At 37.8% G+C, this 20234-nt stretch overlaps 1 protein-coding gene across 12 annotated transcripts in view; it reads left to right on the forward strand.

Moving 5' to 3' along the window:
- The window catches only part of COBLL1 (cordon-bleu WH2 repeat protein like 1), an 81339-nt gene that overhangs the window by 47841 nt on the left and 13264 nt on the right, over positions 1-20234 (forward strand). For 10 of the 12 annotated variants that reach the window (XM_048309391.1, XM_048309394.1, XM_048309396.1 and 7 more), the window contains 7 exons: positions 2586-2787; positions 3712-3940; positions 5585-5623; positions 6502-6596; positions 6723-6962; positions 15629-15773; positions 16716-16784. In XM_048309391.1, the coding sequence (XP_048165348.1) occupies positions 2586-2787; positions 3712-3940; positions 5585-5623; positions 6502-6596; positions 6723-6962; positions 15629-15773; positions 16716-16784 (1019 nt within the window). The remainder of the gene's footprint in view (positions 1-2585; positions 2788-3711; positions 3941-5584; positions 5624-6501; positions 6597-6722; positions 6963-15628; positions 15774-16715; positions 16785-20234) is intronic. The other 2 variants (XM_048309392.1, XM_048309390.1) reach the window with 2 other exon arrangements.

The raw sequence follows: 20234 nt of genomic DNA on the forward strand, positions 1-20234 counted from the left end.
AATAAAGGGAGAACGATGCTCAAATCGTATCAGTGTTCGTGTTGTTACTCTGGCCAGCTCTCTGGACTTGGTCCCTATCATTTTACTAGTTTTGGAGTCTATGATTACAAGAAGAGCTTGTTTGGTTGGTTTTTTAATCTCGGTAGGAGTATCTCTCTGAAGCAGTTGTTGGAAGATGTCTTGCCTGCAGTGGAGTGGGGGGACTTAAAGTCCATCTTCCTCCAGTCAAACACATTGTTTCTGGAAGTACCAGTGGAAAACAAATTTGTACTGAATCACTGTTCTCATGTACTAATTTGCATGTACCTGTTGTTTGTGAGCAGCTGGTACTGACTTATCATTCTGTCACTTGCTGTGTGACTGGTTAATGTGAGGGCTTGCCCCTGTCACTGTGGTGCATTTCCATGGGATGGCTTTCTGGGATCCTTGCTTGTGAATTCTTGCTCTGGTCATGTTTAATAATCTTACTTCTCTCCAGTAACTGAAGGGCAGCTTTTAAAGCCAGTGTATAAAAATTCACCAGAAAAAAAAGGTAACAAGTAACTTACTGGATACACTAAGTAGCCAGAAAGACCACTACAGAAGTTGTGTCTGCAGCCTCCTCTGGCTCCCTCCTCCTCGGCCCTGCCCTGCTCTGCCCCCAGTGAGATGGGGGAATGATGATATTTGCATTTGCAGCCCTTTTCTTCTTAGGGTGGGATGGATGTACTTGTTTCATTAGGGATTAGAAGTACAAGAAATGGAGTATCTCCTCCTTCTGTCTTGTAACTGAAGCAGGTTGTGCTATATACAGGAGATTAATTGAAATAAACTTTCTGATTTAGCAATGTGAAAGGGGAGGTGTAGTTGTTATTCTGCATTTTGCATGGAATTCCTCAGACTGTCACAGATCATCTAGGTGAAAGTACGGGAGTATATTACATTCTCCTATGCCTCTTCAGACCATCTGAAACTGCTTTTCCACACATTGGAGTACCATTTCTGTATGGGTTTTTTTTGTTTTATTGTTCCTCCTGCCTTTGTCTCCTGAGGCAACTGTTCTCCTGCCACTTAAACAGGCAGAAGCTTTCCTCTGGAAAGGAAATATCTGTCAGCCTTCAAACAGTTTCCATCTTCTGGAAGTGCAGCATGTGCACTGGAGAGTTCAGCCCTGCTGCTAGAAATTAGAAGACAGTTTGCTTATGGAACATTTATTCTTTAAGAGGAAGGGAAACGGGAATGATATTCTAGGGTAAATTAAAGAGAGGAATAATTCAGTGTTTACAATAACTTTTAACATTGAGTCATTCTTAATTATTTTTACAGAGCTGCATCATATGAAAAGTCTGCTTTAACTTACTGCTTAATAAATATATTCATGATCTTTGTTATCTAGAATTCTGCTTAATCTGATGGTTCTTTGTAGAAGCTATTTCCACATTTGGCTGTGCTATCAGAATACTTGCCTCTGTTATGAGATTACATCTAGAATTTAAGATTTCTGATAAAGCCATACCAGCCAAACCCTGTATTTCTCATAGACACTTCAGCATTTTTTTCAACATACCATTTGATTGCTTCACAAGAATACTATTTTCATAATGTCCTTGTGAGACAGAGCAGGTGATGGATTTCCTTGTTTATAGCTGTAACTGAAAGATGCAGAGGGTGTCACAATGAAATTGTCCTTACCCACCTCAAAAAAAATTATTGAGGAATAATCTGATAGTGCTATAACTTAATTCAGTTCTGTAACACGCAAAGTAAGGATGTTCTCCTTACTTTTGGTCTATTTAAACATCTATGACACTTCTGTTTCAAGTACAACTTTAATAGATGTATTTCAGTAGCAAATGGAAATAGCCTGTCTTAATACCCTGTTCTGCCTGTTCTTCATTAAGCACTGAGGGAACAAGGACATACAGGTACTGACTACATCTGACAAGTTCTATTGGCCATTCTTCATTGCAGGAAGGACACCTTGCATCACACAGAGCTTCTAAAGAAATGGCATTTGCCTACTATATTGTCATTTAGCTTTTTTCTTGCTGTTGGTATTAAGAACCTAGATAATTCTGGAATCCCTAATGCAAGACCTTCTTGAAATGTGACTTTCTCAAGCCTCATTTCTCCTGCATCTTCCAAGTGGCTCATGCACAGACTTTCTGAAAATAAAGTCCCTTGTAACTCAAAATGGATATAAAAATGCCAAGCTTTGCAAAAGAACTGTTTTTAATGAATAACAGAGTATTTATCACCACTGTTAAAGTTCCCACTAACTGTCAAATGAGGTGACTAATCCACATGTCCCTGTTGACCTCAGGAAAAGCTTCGCACAAGCAAGCAGGTCCCACTCTGCTCAAGTACTTGGCATACTTTTGTGCAAACTGGTTTCATTTTCTTTTTAGTGGCTTTTTTTGGGAATTGGCCTTTTTTTTTTGTAATTATGTTTTTTTTAAAGCTCAAAGATATTTAAAGTTGGTGTCTGGCAGTAATTGTTTAGTCCTGGAAGGGAAAAGATGACTTGGATTAAATGTTTAGCTGCTCGTCTTGTTATAGCCTGCTTAATTGTCATCTGTTGTGACAGTTCCATTTGTCTTTTACAGGAAGCCCATGATGGACTTGCTGATCTTTCTCTGTGCACAGTATCGTTTAAATCCATCAAGTTATACCATAGAGTTGGTATCTGCAGAAAATAGCCAGATTAAATTCAAACCCAACACACCAGTGGGAATGCTTGAAGTGGAAAAGGTGATTGTAAAGGCAAAACAAATGGATAAGAAGAAACCTGCACCAGTTATACCAGAGGTGAGAACTAAAATTAAGTGTATTGAGAAATTAGAATCACTGCTGTATTCAGCATATTGAGCTGGTAGCTCATCCTCTTGTTTCAGCTTTTCCTGTTGTCTTTCATCCTCTCACCTTGAAGCTATGTGAAATGCTTTAGTCTGTTTTTGATAAGCTCCTCTTAGGTAAAATACATCTCAGTTTGTTGCAGCAAACATCTTTGCTGCTGAAAGAAGGAAATATTACAGTATTATTTGAAATCCCACACCTTATCGGCCTTTTGAAAAATTCTGCAGATGAAGTGTAGCTGAGTACAGCCTTGAACAAACTGAAAATCAACATCTTGTACCATCTGTCATGCTGTGATATATGTGCCCTTCTAATTGTATGTTGATTTTCCTTTAACATGCTGTTCTCTCTTGGCTTTTTTTGTATACCCTGAAAAGGGCGGGAGCTTTAAGAGGTACTAAAATCAGTTTCTGGGTGTTGCCTAAATCTTTCCTTCCACCTTTGTCCTTCTGCTGCGTAGAAGAATACTGATTTTTAGTTTATCTAAAGCACTTACAGAGGGCCGGGAGAGCTCTTCCACTGCCCTTCTGCCTTCCTCCTACACACGTGTGCACAGGCACTTGCTTGTGGCTCATCACCTCACTTCTACAGCTGCCCAGTATAACCCAGTAGGGCATCTCCCTCCAGGCATGTACCCTGGTGCACAGGCAAATGGCACTGCTAAAGGAGAAAGCAGTCTGCTTCATGTGTCCTTTTCTTGCATGGAAGGGAAGAGCAAAATAGTTATGTTTCTGAATCTTATGTAATGTTTCTGAACCTGCATCACTGGTGAAGTTGGCCATAAGTGAAATTCCTGTGATCACTGTGAGGCTGCTGTAAAAATGGCAGTTCTTTCAGAATTTGTGCCATTATTTATTGGAATTTTCTTCTCTTTAGCAAACAGTAAGGGTAGTGATAAACTACAAGAAGACACAGAAGACAGTAGTAAGAGTTAGTCCACATTCACCCCTTCAAGAGCTCATACCAATTATCAGTAGCAAATGTGAGTTTGATCCTTCACACACTCTACTACTGAAGAGTTACCAGTCTCAAGAACCCCTTGATATGACAAAATCTCTTAATGACCTCGGACTAAGAGAACTGTATGCCATGGATGTCAGTCAAGGTAAGATAACTTCTGTAAATTGCTGCTATATAACATTTTTAATAATGCGTATTTTAATAATGTATACATGTTGGGTTTTTTACTTAGGAAATTATTTTCTAGAAATTTAGTATATATTTCATTAGTCTTTCACAAAACTGGAACTGACTCATGTGTACCTGGACTTTTGTTTTCAGAAGTGCTGTATAAAAGTTTTATTTTCTAACCAAGTGTTCGCTACCAGCAGAGGTTGCTGAGTACAAATCCTCACTTAAATGCAAAGCCTTTTTTTCCTTTGCTCACACCCTCCCCAAAAAACCCAACAACACCCTATTTCCTTTAGCTCCTGCACATCATCATGATGACCTGAAAAGAACAGATAGTTAGAGAAAGTTAGTTTTGTATTTAAGGTATTAGAATATTCTGATGGTCTTGATGTATATTTCTGAAGGCTGCTTGCTAGTTTTATAGATTGTGAAGGAATAATGATTGTCTTTTTAATTGCGATCCAACAGGGATATAATGTATTAACTTTCTCGTATTTGTACAGACATTCCTAGGCCGGATTTTAAATTCATCTGGGCCAGTGACAGGTTTACTATACCGTAATTAAAAATTTTGTATGGTGTGATTTGTTCCATTTCAGACATTTCTTGCAGAAAATTTTACCTCAGTGTAGAAAGCAGTGATATTGATTGACTCACTCCTGGTTTTGACCACTGTTTTATTTGCTTTATTTTATTTCTGCTCTAAAACTTGTGGGGCTTTTTTTTTGTCTTTGCCCCTCTTTCTACCTAAATATGGTAACCTTACTGTTTGGTGGTTACAGTTTCAAGAGTTCTCTTAGTTTACTTGCTAAGGGTCAGAATGACAGATTTGGACAGTATGTCCTTTTTCCATCGAGAAATCAAAAATGAAATACCTTTCTCTTCCACACTGGAAACAAACATATTTTAACTTGCCTAAACATGTTACTTTGACTACATGGGCCCCAAGTGCATTATTTGGTTTGTTGTCTGGTTATTTACTGCTTTCATCTACAGACTGGCAAAGCTGCTTTTTGCACAATATACTGTGTGTTTCACTTGAATCAACAGCCAAAAATCCTTAGGAGGGCATACAAAGGCATATGTCCTTTCTACACAGCAGTGCCCTGCTAGGAAATTTAGATATTCTTCAGTTCTCTTAATAAGAAGTAGTTCAGCATTTCAATTTTGCAGGCAGGTTCAAAGCTCTGAATTTTCCATTATCTTTATGAAAGTAAATGGTGAGAAGTATCTTTTACTTAATAGAATTTAAATTCAAATTTTATTTTATTAACATTATATCTTAATTATACATTCCTGTTCATTTTCCAAGTTTGGACTGCCTGACCATCCAAACCAGAGCAAACTATTCTACATACTGATTTTTCTCTTTGCTTCAGAAAGTGGAGCCTCCCTCCTTATGTACACAGTTGCAGCCTCTGTTGCATGTCTTCAGGCTCAAGTTCTTGAATGACTTAAGTATTAGGCAGTAAAGATACACATCCTTTTACTTCTGCAAAGTACCCAGTTAATTTTTCCCTAATGTTGAAGATCCAGCTTGGCTTTCTGTGTTTGTAAGTTGTTACTGCGTCTTTGATTCAGATTCATACTTTCTGTCTTTCTTTTTGTCTTTCTGTAGCTGCATCACCAGTTGATTTAAATTTACCATCTTTTCAAGGTACGATTTACTGAAATAGGCGGTGAAACTGTAGCACTTAAGGGACATTAGCACCTGCTCCTGCTATAACATCTGCTTAACTGTGACATGAGTAATATCTCTGTCCTATCTTAAATGCATATTGCAAATAATAGTGCAGAATTGAATATACCCAGTTACATAGAAAGTATTTTTGAATAGTTTTACCCTAGATCAATTTATTAAATTTAGGATCATGTTTATATTGATACTTGTACCAGACCTGCTGATTTGTTGCTCATTACATCTGCATTCAACGGGATTTCTTCAAAAAAGTTCATTCTAATAAAATTTTTAAAAAGTCAGTCATTACACTTAACAATTCCTCAGCATGAATACAGCAACTTAAGGAGGATAAATTCTGCAAGATAACAAGAATGGATCTGAATGTATTTACTATGACTGCCATGCAATTATGTGTGCACTGATTGAGTGTTTGGGTGATCTTTCTCTGTAGTTTACACCATGTGCAGGCTGGAGCCTGGCTTGTCCCACTTCACACTTTACCATAAATTGAAGCTGGTAGGAATGGAGAGCTGAAAAGTGTAGTGCTCTTTTTGCCTTTTACTATGTTTGTGATATGAACCATAACATATGACAAGTGGGGTGGGCTGGACAAAGTGCTGGGGCTATTAAGAGCAGCTGAATCTCATTTGTCCTGAGTTCTGAGAAGGAGAGGAAGAACATGGATGGTAGGCAAACTGTTCACTTTGCAACATGTAGAAAAAATTTAATTTAGGTGATTTATGATGTGTTTTGTGTACCATTGCAGGAGGTTTATGACACAGTGAAATAGTAAGAATGCAAGAGAAATAATCTCTGCATGAAATAACATCTAGGACTATTGTTTTCTATTTTAGGCTCCTACCAATCTGAAAACATGGATGTTCTGAAGGAGAAAGAAAATAAAGGATTCTTCAGCTTTTTTCAACGAAACAAGAAGAAAAGAGAACAAGTAAGGTGTAGCTTTGTATAAGAGAAACTTCTAGAAAACATATTCCAGTTGGGCAGTCAGTACTGTTGATAGTTTTCCAGAAAATGTATGCAACTTAGATTTTTTTTTTATTTCCCACACCCCAAGGCTGCCAGTGCCCCAGCAACTCCACTGATGAGCAAGCCAAGGCCAGCATTCATCACGAGATCTAACACTGTCAGCAAGCAGTATGACTCAAACACTCTGCCCGCTGAAATGCCGAAGAAACGCAGAGCTCCTTTGCCACCCATGCCGAACTCTCAGAGTGCTCCCCAGGAGCTCGCACGAGGCCAAGTCAGACCTGCATCTGATATGGTGAAATCCAACAGCTTTGATAGGAATGAACAGGTTAGTTACATTTGCTTCACTTCTCTTAATAAGTACAGACATAGTAACCCTGATAACCCTGTTGTTAATATATGATGAGGCTTGAATTAATAAATAAATTAATAAATAAAAGTGAAGTAACTGCTTCAAAAAATTTTAGCTAGAAAATAACTATGGAAATTGAATGATGCATTCCTTTTAAACTTTATAACTGAAGTACTTGCTGTATTTTGAAAAGGTAAAACCAACTTCTTATATAAATTGATTTTGTAAGCACCTTTTTGTTCTTTTGGATGAATACTTTATATATTTAAATATGAGAATGTGGTCTCGCTTTATTATAAGTAGTACCTGGGGTTGGGATATTCCTGTTAATTTTGAATGTTTTAGTTACATGGGATAATGAGTAGTTTGTTCTTTACACTATATTGTAGAAAAAAGTGGACATGGGGAGCAGTCTGAACATTGTTGTGTTCCTAGGAAGTTAAAGTAAGGTTTTTATTTTAAAAATTGGGCTGTATTTTATTGAAGCTATGAGATGTGGGCTACCTATCTGAGTAACCTATACATATCCCATGACATGCAAAAATTCTGCCAATAGAGTTTGTGAGAATTGACTCATTAACTGCTATCCTGGTATTGGACATATTGTCAATTGTGAATTCCAGTTAAAGATCAAAGTTAAAATTTTTGTTATATTTAATTTTTAATTTTTTTCATACATTGCTTTGAATACAGTATCTAAAGGTGGTCTTTAGATATGAAGTTATTGACATGCTAGAAAAATTAAATGCAGAACTAAATGATATACAAGTCCGAGGGATTCATTTTGAATTAGACTTGGAGACAAGAAATTTCAGACTGTGACTACCTTTATCTTTATACAATGATTTAGTCTCTCACTGATGCACAGAACCACAAGAGAGCACTGTTTACCAGAAGTTGTGTCTTTGTGTATTGTGTCCTGCTGAAAAGCTTTATCATTTGAAGAAGAGAGAGGTTTCTTTCTGAATTTTAGTAAAAGGAACCTTTGGGGAGAGTAAGAAAATAATAATTTTTTTTTTTACTTCACCATGTTTCTCTTTTAATTGAATTCAATTTTTTAAAAAATAGCTTATTAATGTCAACATGCTTTAAATGATTACTACCCTATTACATCTAAAAGTAATGTATGACTGCTCAGCTGTCACTCAAACAATTGCTTAGATTTATTATTTATTATTATTTACTGAATTTCTTACTGAGCTAAAGTGATCTGACTGAAGTTGAATAGCTCTCAAAGAGAGGACATCCAGATGAAGGTATATTTTTGTGTGTATTTTCTATTTTGTACTACTGTGTGCAACTCACTTAAAACTTAGAGGCCTTTGGCACACATTTTTAAGGTGACTTCTATCTCAGTGGGATTTGATTGCACAGTGATTTATCAGAAAATGCAGCACTTGGGACTTAAATGTGGGCAAATATTTACTCTTCCCTTTGAATTTTATTAATTCAAGTAAAATACTTTGTCTTTTGGTATCTACCTTCAATAAATATCATCTAGTGAATGAATTTCACATAGTACATATTGCTCAACTTGATCAGGGAACTACTAATAAGGATCCTATGAGAGACTTCCTTGGAGAATCAAGTTGCTGATTGGATAAGTACTGCAACATTTTAAGAGACAGCCTTCCTGCAGCACAAGAGTGGTCCATTCTCCTGAGTGGGAATAGGTGTAGACATAAAAACAAACAGTTAAGTATTTTTAAACAGTCTCATTTAAATGTGCTGCTGAGAGAACTCAAGTGCAGAAATAAAAGGGGGAAGAACAATTCTCAGAAAGAAATACAGAGATACTTCTTGGACATGCAGAGCTGCTCTTAGGATTGCGAAAGCGAGCCTGGTGCTCCAAGTGGCAGAAGATGTCAAGAGCAAGAAATTTGTGAATTAGTGGTAAGCAGAAATACAAGGATAAAGGATGAGGTCATCTGCCTTTTATTTTAGCAAGGTGTTAACCACAGTCTACATCAATTTTTTTTTTTTTTTTAAAGTATGATACAAACCAGACAGACAAAACCCAAGATAGGATGAAAAGTGGCTGCAGTTCAAACAGTGGGGGTAATGGCTGCAAGTCAGACTGGTTGTAATGTGGAGTTCCTGAGAAGTTGGTAGTATGGCCACTACTGTTAAATATCTTTATAAACAATCTACATCATGGAACTGAATCCACCTTTGACAAACTTCGGCACCAAAATGGGCAGAGAGGCAGGTACTCCAGCCACCACTCAGGGAGGCAGTGACAGGTTCAATGAGATTTTAAAAAGAACCATGTGAAATTCTCTGTGCGAAGTAATCCCAAGCATCAGTATGGGCTGGGGTCTGGTCATGTCATCCACCTTGAATCCAGTGTACCCAATAATTTTATGCTACACCTGCACTGCTGTGTCCAGATTTGTTTCCTGCAGTTCAAGACAGAGACTGAAAGCAGGCCACCATGGTGTTTAAAGGTTTGGAGAAAATAAATGTTTTAGTGGAAAGAAGGCTCAGATAGTATCTAATCATGTTCTTCTGATACCTGGATGGTGTTAAAGGGAAATCAGAGGTATATTCTTCACAAGGGTGCATGGGGACAGGATGAGAACCAATGGGCATTAGCTTCTCCAGAGGAAATTCCATTCGGACTGAAGAACAAAACTCAGCACTGTGAGAACTGACTATTGGAATAGGTCACTCATGAGAAGTGGTAGAAGCTTCTTTGCTGGAAATGTTTGAGATGTTCCTTGACAGGCTCTTGCAATAACCAATAATAAAGTGTAAGAACTTGTTTTTAACAGAAAGTTGCACCAAATGATCTCAAAAGGTCTCGCTTAATCCAGGTCAGCTCTCAGTAAGGAGGCCAGTACAATGGTTACACTAGATCACAATTATTTCATTGTAAACAATATAACAATTTGGTCTATCATATTCTCTGCTGTTGAAATGTGTGTCCTGCTGGTAGGACTTAAGTCTCTCTCAGGCTGCTCACCAGGCTGATTGGTGTGTTCTCTGGGCTATTAAGTATGTGTGGGAATTTCACTGTAACTTCAGTGTCCAATTAAGTTAATTTACAAACATGAAGATATACTTTTTTTTCTTAAGGGTTACTTTTTATCACTTTTTGCCTTACAGCAAGCATTTCATTGCAAATCATACTGCTCTTAAGAATGCCTAAGTTGGCAGACTGGATACATACTTAATTTCTTCTATGGACCAGGATGACCTTCTGCATGGGCCCTATTACAGGCAAATCTCTTTCGTAACATCCGCAAGGAAGACAAAGTGAAGTGTCAGTTTTGCGTGGATAAACTGTCTGCCTGGTTTTGAGAAACGTGTCAAAGTAGTAACATCAGACAACAGTGGAATGAGCCAACTTTAAGGGAACAGAGTTCTCACTGTTGTCTTTCTTCAAATTCTCAACATATTGTAGTCCAGTTTCTCACAGCATGAAAAAGGGTTTTAATGTTTACTTCCTACAGCTTCTCTGCTACTTTTCAGTTACAGAAACTGCTTTTTCTTTGAGTAGTTACATTCTGATACGAGGATTGGAATTTTTTTGGCCTCCATTTCAAGGTGATTATAGAATTAGTTTTTATGGACACAATGCTATTTTTAGGGGAGAAAATAGTACAGTGCATGTCAGGGTACCTTTTGCAAGTTATTACACAGCATGACTTGCTTATTCTTCTATATGAGACTTGGAAGATGCCTAGTAAGCTTAAATGGTTAATGCTTGTCCAGGAAATTTCTATGTTAAATCAGGTGGGAATTGAGCATGTTAATCTCTAATATTGAAATCCCTCACTTATTTGTCAGTTCTAATTCTGGGCAAGATGACTCTTGCCAGAAGTATGTTGAGAACTAGCAAGTTTAAATACACTTGCAAGTAGAGAGGACTCTCAAGGGTTTTTGCAAAGTGTTGTTGTATAATTTAGTGTGGGTATCTTCACAGTTTTCATAAAAGTGGTTGCAATTTTCTAGTAATAGCACTTCTTTAAAAGAAAAGCATTTGATTATGCCCAAAATGCTGTGGCTGATTTTCTTTCTACTCCTTTATTTATAAAAGCTAGACTGATACATCTGCATTTTATCCCATCAATGTTTCTCTCCTTACACTATTTACAGGTATTGTATAGGAGCATGCATAAACTATGCTTGGGTAGAAAAAATTAAGTGCAGATTTTTAGTCAAAACATTTACAGTTTAAAATAATGGATGGATCTTCTCAACTATAGAAATACAAATTGCCATTATTTACACAACCCTAACTCCTAAAGAAATCTGAATCTCCAGGCTACCTCTTAAAAAAGAAAGGGAAGAAGAAGATGGGAGACTGGGGGAAGGGTGGGAAGCAACTAAATCATAAAGTATTCTGAAAAGATTTTTTAGTCACTGTCACAGGACAGCTTAATTAGGATTTCTGTGAGGGGTGAGTTCCGTGCTGAAGAAATTATACCGGAAGCTTTCTTGCCTGCAACTTGATGGTCAGCCCTTTAAAGGAGAAGTTGGACAATGATGCTTTGAGCACTATGGATAGCAGGGAGGTTTTGGGTAGAGTCAGGGTTACCTGGGAGAAGAGAGTGCTCAGGACTACCTGAAATTTGCGTGAAGATAATCTCATATCATTCTGAGATGTTTCAGAATTGGTGGTGAATTTTGCCTGCATTTACTTTTCAGTATATCAAATGCATAACTTTACTCCTTTATTGTATTTTCTTCTGTACCAGCAAGATAAATCCTAGGAAAAAATAGTCATATCGGTTGTTTGGACAGAATATCACCAGCTGAGTTTCTCCAAATACATTCTGTATGTCTTTTCTTTCCAACAGATCAGAGGTACATTACTTACTTTGTAGTACTTAGGATAAGTTTAAGTATTTTGGGAGGCTTAAGTCATGTAATAGAAATCGAATGCATGAGTCATTGTAGGAGCAAATACATATTTTTTTCTGTTGGACATACATTTGCCTGCATACACAAAGGGAAGATAGAAATATTAGCAATGTGACTAGCAATGTGCTTTTCTATCCCCACATGACACAGTCACCTGTATACCTCTGTTAAACTTAGATATGTATGGAGCAAAAGAGGTAGGATGTAGTGATACGAAAATGTCTGTCTAGTGACCTTTGGTATGGGGTAGACTTTCCAGCACACTGAAATGCTCCACTACCACTATATTCTTTCCCAAATGCTTTTGAATTTTTGTTTCCATTGTAGCTGCAAAACTACTGTGCCTTAATTACCTTTATTTGCTTTTTGAAGTGATAAAAAGGGCAAGGCACTATGTCTGCCACTGCATACAGAGGCTGGAACTTGGGAAGCACTGGCATCTACCAGTGTTTCCTTTGGGTGGGATTTGGTGTCAAATTTGAGACTAAAAAGTTTTCATATCCACCCTTGCTTGTTGCAGGATGAAGAGGGTGTATGGTGTTAAAACTAGAACTCCTGCTTATGTTATAAAAGTTATGACAGAGTTCACTGGTGTTTCTGCATAAACACCGTTAACTACTTTAGTGATCCTAACAAGAATTTTGATGTAAATATAACTGAAAAAGCACTGGTGTTATTGTAGGCAGTTGGTATGACACATGAACACCCAGATGTATATTCCAAAGCTTTGTCAGATATGTCTTAATAACATTATTTTAATTTTTTTCCATCTGTGTAAAGTACTATTTTCACATTACAGCCTTTGTTAGGATTTGAAAGCTCTTAATATTCATATGTTGAATAATTCCTGAGAAAATCTGTTCAACACTTGAACCTTAACTGGAACATTTAGTACTTTCTTGAAATCTCTCTTTGCAAATTATTTGTTTCTTTGGATGCAAAGGGCAGTAGAAAGGCTTATAAAAATCTAGAAGCATTTGTGCTCTTATGCTGAGAACATTACTCCCCCCCTACACACACACTTGTTGTGTGCAGAAGGGAACTCTGGTGACATCTGTTCAGCTGAGCGAGTGTGCGCAGAGCGCGGTGCCAGCCGAGTCACTGAGGGAGCCTTTGTGGAGCTGGAGAGGTGCAGACCTTGGGGCAGGGAAATGTGGCTTTGTGCAGAGCCTGAGCACAGCTGCCAGAGAGGAGACAAACACCACTGCCCAACTGCAAGGAGGAAATACTTCAGCAACAAAAAACCCTGTCATTTGGGGAAATAATATTGTATTCGATATCCCCTCCTGAATAAATTCAAAGGCTGAATACTATTAATTATTTTTACTTTTTAAGAACTATTTTGGAACTATGAATAAGAAATTATACAAGTGTAAAGTGGTTTTTGTTATGTGACATTTTATTCTGGAAACTGACTTATTTAAAAACTACTCAAGCATGCAAGTGTTTTTAATTAGGAGTGATGTGTTCCTATCCTCTGGTGTTCTTAAAAGAATATTTCACCCTGTGCTTTGTGTTTTCTCTCTTCAAACCTGACTCTTGCTTTTCTGTAAAAGGTTTGAGTTGCCTGCTTTGGCATTAGAGTGATGGGTAGAATTGTGTGAACATTTTTGGACAGTGGTGCTCCTTACAGTGCAGTATCTGTGGATCTGTTATACCTGATACCAGGGTCGGACAAAGCAGATGACTGAGGGTGCCCAGGGTGGCCCAAAGGATAGTTTTTCATTCATAGCCCTGTTCATTCATTCAGGTATTGTACTGGAATCTCACAGGAGCTGCCAAACACTGCCTGCCAGACACCTTGTGCCAGTGTCTTTTCTGTTGTAATTTTCTTTATAGATTTGATTGTGTACAACCAAATACTCTGGCTTTTGGTCTTTGATATCCCACTTACTGTGGAATGTTTGGATATTTGTTCAGTGATAGCTTTCTAAATGATAAGCATCTTTTTCCGTGGAAATTGGCACGGTCAACAATTCTATTGTCTGATGTTTTTGAAAGGATTGCCAGTGAAACAAGAATATGCAGGTGTCTTTATATGCCTTCTATGTTCCCTGATGTTGTGCTTTGTGAAGTGGGCTGGTTAACTGAAGCACAGAGAAGTTCTCTGAAGATGACCCCACACCCAGCTGTTGTGTGGATCCTTCTAGCCAGAAATGAATGTCACTGTAAGATTTTATTATATTGTTGAGAACACAAGTGATAGGAATCAGAAACAGGCAGCTGTGTCTAGTTCCAAAATGCATTCCTTTATTGCTGGGATCCTGACCATTGTCATTCTAGTAGATGTGGATATAGTTTTCTTCAGCATAAGTGTACCAGTTTGGCCAAATTTAGAAATATATCCTCTGAGAGAAGGCACAACCACCCCTCCCCCACCAGGTTCAGGAAAAAATAAATTTTCCTCGAAGGAAAGTGAATAAGATAAAACTATTTATTTAACAAACACATGGGAAAGGAAAATAATGTTAAATGGTAAAATCTTTTGCTGTGGAGGAAAAACCTGGGAAAGTGTTGGAGTCCTCCCTTTGGTCTCCTCGGAGCTGGGGCTTGGCCCAGGGCCAGGCCCTCTGTGCCCGGTGGAAAGTCCTCCCGATGTGCTCTGATGTTACAGCAATCAAGCAGTCCAGTAGAAAAGGGAGAAAATCCGAACTTCCAGGGAAGGAAAAATTCAACTCTCAGTCTCTCTCCGGAGAACAGAGCAGCTGAACCACTGGCCAGAAAAACTGTTCTGGGCGCAGCAAGCCGGGTGCTTCCTCCCTCCCCTGCTGCAGTGGGGAAAACCAATTGCTATCTGTGTGTGACCTTGAGCAAGCTGCAAACTGCTTTGCAAAAGTTTTGCTCAGGTTTTTCCTTCCCCCTCTCAGGCTCAGTTTAGAGGCATAGAAAGGCACAGGAATTAATTTCTGGGCATAGGCAGCGATATGGGATACACATCATAAGGTCACCCCAAGACAATAAGGCAAGCCATAGTTAAGAATGGCGAGCAAATTTACTACTACTGTCTTTCTGAGACAGACAATGTGTTTCTAAAATAACTTAAAATGCAATTGGACTGCTATATCATAAAAATACGAGGTCTTCAACAGGTACCCTTTATCCATTTTTTAATTGTTTTGATTATTTGTGAATTAAGACTTTTTACTTTTACTACAATAATGAAGACCTTACTATGCTGTAACATCAGTAGGTACTATAATTTTTTTTTCGCAACTTACTAAAATCTAACTTTGTTAAATATTGTAATAAGACAGTTGTACTTGATAAGTATTGAAATCAGGCATTCCAAAAATTTCTGTGAAAGTTCAGGTATTTCAAGGAGGGAAAGAAATTCATAATAATTATGTATACAGGCCAATTAGGACTGCTGTTGAAGGAATGGAGAAGGAAACATGTTATGTCATTGCAGTGGGGTGTAGTTGAAACTTCTTTCCACAGTGAGTTTAGCTACTTTTAGAAAAGAATTATTTTGGGTTTGTAGAATAGCCTTTGGGTGTAAAAGAATTCAGATTTCTTCTGCACTATATGTAGCAACTGATTTTCTTTTACTGCTCTATGTTGCACCTCTGTGAATATATTCAATTACTTGAGAAAATATTTTTTTTTAAAAACAACTCCTTGGAGGAATTAAGATGAAAACCACAATATGTTTGGTAATACATTCTCTCTTTCCCAAATGTATATTACAAATACTTTTGGAGAATAATTACTAGAGCTATTTTGCTGTTTTTTACTGATTGCTGATAATCTTCCTGCCCTGTCTCCCTTGGCAGGCCCCTCTGGGATTAGTACGGAAAGGTTCCCTGCCACTCAGTGACACTGCTTCCGTGAACTCCTCTCTGCGCAGGATGAAGCGCAAGGCACCCTCACCACCCTCTAAAGCACCAGAAGATCAAAGTGAAAGCAGTAATGAGCCTGGTAATCTTTTTATGCTGTTTAATTGGAAGGCAACTGAAAGTATAGCTGGCTAAACATTAAAGTAAGCCACCTTATGAGATAAGAACCTCAAGTGAGCAACCACAAAACTGCAGATGCAAAGTACATTTATTTTTGTTACCTCACCAACTGGGGAAGCCTCGAAGCAGCACCCGAGCAGAGGCACCCAAGTGGGAACACAGATACCGAAGAGCTTGGTCAATGCCAGAGGATTGCCAAACCTGCTCCCTTCCCTCTATGTCAGGGATTCACCCAGATGTATTTACCACAGTGCTTTGATCTTTCCCACAGCAGGGCAGGAATCTCCAGCATGTTCCATAAGATGCCTTGTAAGTCTATCACAGGCCTGTGTTATCTGAACACAGGTGTTCCACTTGTCAAACACACAAGATTAAACAGCAATTAATATCGTATATGTGGGATTTTGCACCCCTACTGCAAGTCACTTGAGCGTGTTTACAATCCTCCTCACCAATCTTCTGTTATTTTCCCTCAAGTGTGAGAAAAAGAGGTATTTAGAACATGCAGATCAGAAAGCACAATACCAAATTAATTATAGCTAGGTTAGGTATAGAATTGTGTTTATGTTACTCAGGTGGACTGCTTAGGGTGGGGAGAAAAGATTAGCTTCTCTGGATCAGAGAGAGTATAATAGCAAATGGACTTGCTAGAAGAATCTGGGAGAAAGTTCAATATTGTTTTTTTGTAATTCTTCTGTTTGATCAAAAATTCAGTTTTCTGGTTCAAAAATGCCGAAGAGTTGAGATTAAAATATCTGGAAAATGTGACAGTGAGCACTAGTTGCTTCAGAGGAGTTTCTTGAAGAAATCACTAGTCTGTATGACCACAATCTAACATTTTATCTAGAACTTTTGTTGGTGCAAAAATTGAGAGGTGGTAAGGTTGTTGCTTCACTTTTTGCAGTAACAGAGTCGACAGAATCAGCCTCCACTAAAGTGGAAGGAAGAGCCACTGAAATGCAGCCTGAAACAGGTTGGTTCTTTTTACAAAAGTATTGATAAAATCTACTTCGTAGCAAGCTATGGTAATTCATAGCAATAAATTACTATACTATAGATGTGTCATAAGTATAGAATTAATTTTAATGCTTCAGATCAATTAAGTTTTCCTTTGAAGTAAAAATATGCCATTCTAAAATAAAGATATTTTACCCTTAATGTCTACAAAAAACAAATACAATATATTTTGTGTTGGTATCTGTGCTTTACATTCAATAAACTAAACATTATCCCGGTTTTCCCTCTTTCCTCACAAGTTATAGAGAAGAACTATCCAGAATTTCTGTGATTTTTTTTTTTTTTTCTACCTCATAACAAGCTTTTCAAAAGCTAAAGCCCAGTGTTGTTTTTAGAACCCTGCCTTGTGCTGCCCTTGACCTGCATAACATAGGGGCAGGAGCAAATCTGTGCCTGCCTTTTGGTTGGCATCTGAACAGCCTTGAAAACATAAGTTGTAAATCTAAACTGAATGCATAAATAGTTGTTTATATATTAAATTATTTGTTGGGTGTTATGGGAAAAATGTGATACATGAAAGTATAGCTGTTTAAAATACAATTATTTAGCTGCTGAACATAATCCTTTTTTTGATTTATGCAGTTTGTACTGTTAAGTACTGTTGTTTGTAAGCACCAGACTGTAGGGTTCAGTTACAAGATACAACATCTAGAAGTCTTCTAAAATTTGCAAAAGCTTTTAGAATAATCAGTGCCAGTGCAATCTGAAAAAATAACTCTTCAATGCATTTCATAAGAATGAAGTATATAAATGCTAAGCCTGTGGAGTGCCACTGTCATTATATGAGGCTAAACACTCAGTTACTGTGCTAGTTGACAGGAATTTTTAAGTAGTTTTCCGGCTGTTTTATTCAGGATGCCAGTCAAATTGGTTGGAGTGGTAAAACACAAATGTACCACAAGAGTTGAAAAAGTCATCTGCTAGGATGGTAGGTCGCTGGCAAAGGGGGAAAAATAAAAAATCAGTAATCAGTAAACTTGGGCTTGGTTTGTGTTTAGGGCAATTTATGTAAATTATTGGAAAAGACATTAAGTAGAAGCAATACATAATGTAATAAACGGGAGTATGAACCTGTACTGTGGAGTCCAAGGCTGAAGATCTAACAAAGCTGTAACCTTTCCTTGTCCTAGCTGTTGTAGCAGATGAAAGAGAATAATCAGTTCTGAGTGAGTGGCTTGTTTTTTAGTACTGAATTTTGTGTGTTGAAAACTGTCTTATCTACATGCAATGGGTCTAAGATGAGCGAGGTTATCATACTGGGATTTTAAATCAAGTTTTTCTTGTTTTCTTGTACTTGTTTTTATCTTAAAGTTGTTGATCTGTGCTATAATTTTTGCCTTTCCCATCACTGTAACGTCCAAGTGCTGTGTAGGTAAACAGCCCTGAACTTCAAAGAAATGGCTTGTTTGTTTTTCAATAGATTTAGAAACTTCTGATTGAGGCATTTGAGTTCTGTAATTAAATACTTTAATTTAAGCTGTAATGGAAAGAAATAGAGAAAAGTAATCACTTTCACTGGGCTTAGGGCAGTCTATATTGAGTTCTTGGATTTACCTCTTCAGTTAGTGACAATCTTCAATCTCTAGTTCTCGTGTCTTCATGCAGTGTCCTTTGCTGAAGACTTGATGTAGTGCAGTTTTTTAAAATGTACATACAAGTCACATAGCACAGCTTCATTGCCTCTTTTTTTTCCTCATGGGATACTGCTGCTCTCTGGTGGCATCTCTGAAACTGTCATGAGGCCTGTGTATAAAGGGTCCTTTCAGCAAAGCCTGTTGTGCTGTGAGAACCAATATTAACCTGCAGCAAAATCAGATGCAGTACACTTGTCCTATTCCTAGTCTGAAAATTACCACATTTGGCAACTGTTTTAAATGGATGGAATAGTTCAGTATATCTTTAATTGCAAAGTGGGACATAATTTTAACTCTACAAAACCCCCAGAGTTCCGTCCATTTGGTTTAATACTGCTTTGATTGTTGGGCATCTGGGAAGCATTGTGAGTTTTTGTCCAGCTATGACTGGCATTCCATAGTAGTTCTGTTATGCAGTGCTACTTCAGCAAATGAGCAAAATAACCTAAGCTGCAAGTACAGCATTACCTTTTGCCCTAGAATGAACCACTGCAAGTATTCAATTTGGTGTCTGTTAACTATGCTCTACTTAGACACATACACATTGAGTGGAGCTTTATAGTATGGAATAGGCAGCATTTCTCTTGTGAAATGACAGTTTTCCCATGGTGTAAAAACAGTCTTACTTTGACAAAAGTAGTTTGAAGGCACACATCTACTAGAATAAGCATTGACAAAGAATTAATGTGAACATTTAGGATTATAAGCAGCAATTCACTTTATCAATTATGATTTTTGTTCACCTTCCCAAAATTTAATTAATGCTTAGTCTTTATTTTTCTAGGGAAGAGGGTAAAACAGTGTTCAAAACAAATTTTGAAATTAGAGATGTTTAAAAAACTTCCCATCAAACAAATCTATATAATCCTATTGGTTACAGTATTTCTTAAGCACCTTGTTAAGGGCTGTAGAGTCAGGAGCAGATTTGCATGATGTAGTCAGGCTTTTTGGCTCTGGTGCTTATGAGCATAAGAGCTCACAGAGCAGCACCAGCCTGTTCTCTGCTGGGCAAAGGGTATTCTTACTGCTGAAAGGAGAGTCGCAGTTGGTATGTCAGTCGTCAGGTGTGTGTATATATATCTATATCTATTTATATATATCTATCTTCACAGTGGCACACTGTAGATTCTAACAATGTTGATTTAGGGCTACTTAAAACCCAGTGACTAAAGTTCTGAGAGAATAAATTATATGCAGGTAGAAATGCAATTTATGTTACGTATGGAACTACAGATAGGGTGTATAAGCAGTAAGGCAACAGTATATAGCCAGTATTGCTGTAAGTTCTTCCTAGCAGTATGTTGCACGTAAAAGCTATAGAGTGAGGGTTTGGAAGCAAATCAGAATCTGACCTGCTCCCCTAAGGAGTTAACTGCATGATGTAAGTGAAGGACGGTTGTTAAATGTTGTTTGTTTTCAAAAGTATTCAGACTTTATTCTGCTACAGCAGTGATGGCCCAGGTCTGGAATGAGACCCAGTAACAGATGAAAACCCACTAGCAAGCAAAGCTGATCTTATGCTGACAAATGAGGTAGAGCATTTTTTTAAGAAGTGTGAGGGCTGTTTTTGTTTGGTATTATCCATTTGTAGGTCTGGTTAGTCCACCCCAATGCTTGGAAGTGTTTCTAGCACAGCAAAGAACAGACTTTCACGTAGCAGGAATGTCAGGAATGTCTCCTACCAACCCAAGCTAAGTTTCCATCCCAGGAATAGAGATATAACTCAGCCTTTGTTACACTCCTCTCCAGAGGAAAAGCAGCAGAGAAATGAC

Source organism: Corvus hawaiiensis, chromosome 7 (assembly GCF_020740725.1).
Source record: "Corvus hawaiiensis isolate bCorHaw1 chromosome 7, bCorHaw1.pri.cur, whole genome shotgun sequence".
NCBI lineage: Eukaryota > Metazoa > Chordata > Aves > Passeriformes > Corvidae > Corvus > Corvus hawaiiensis.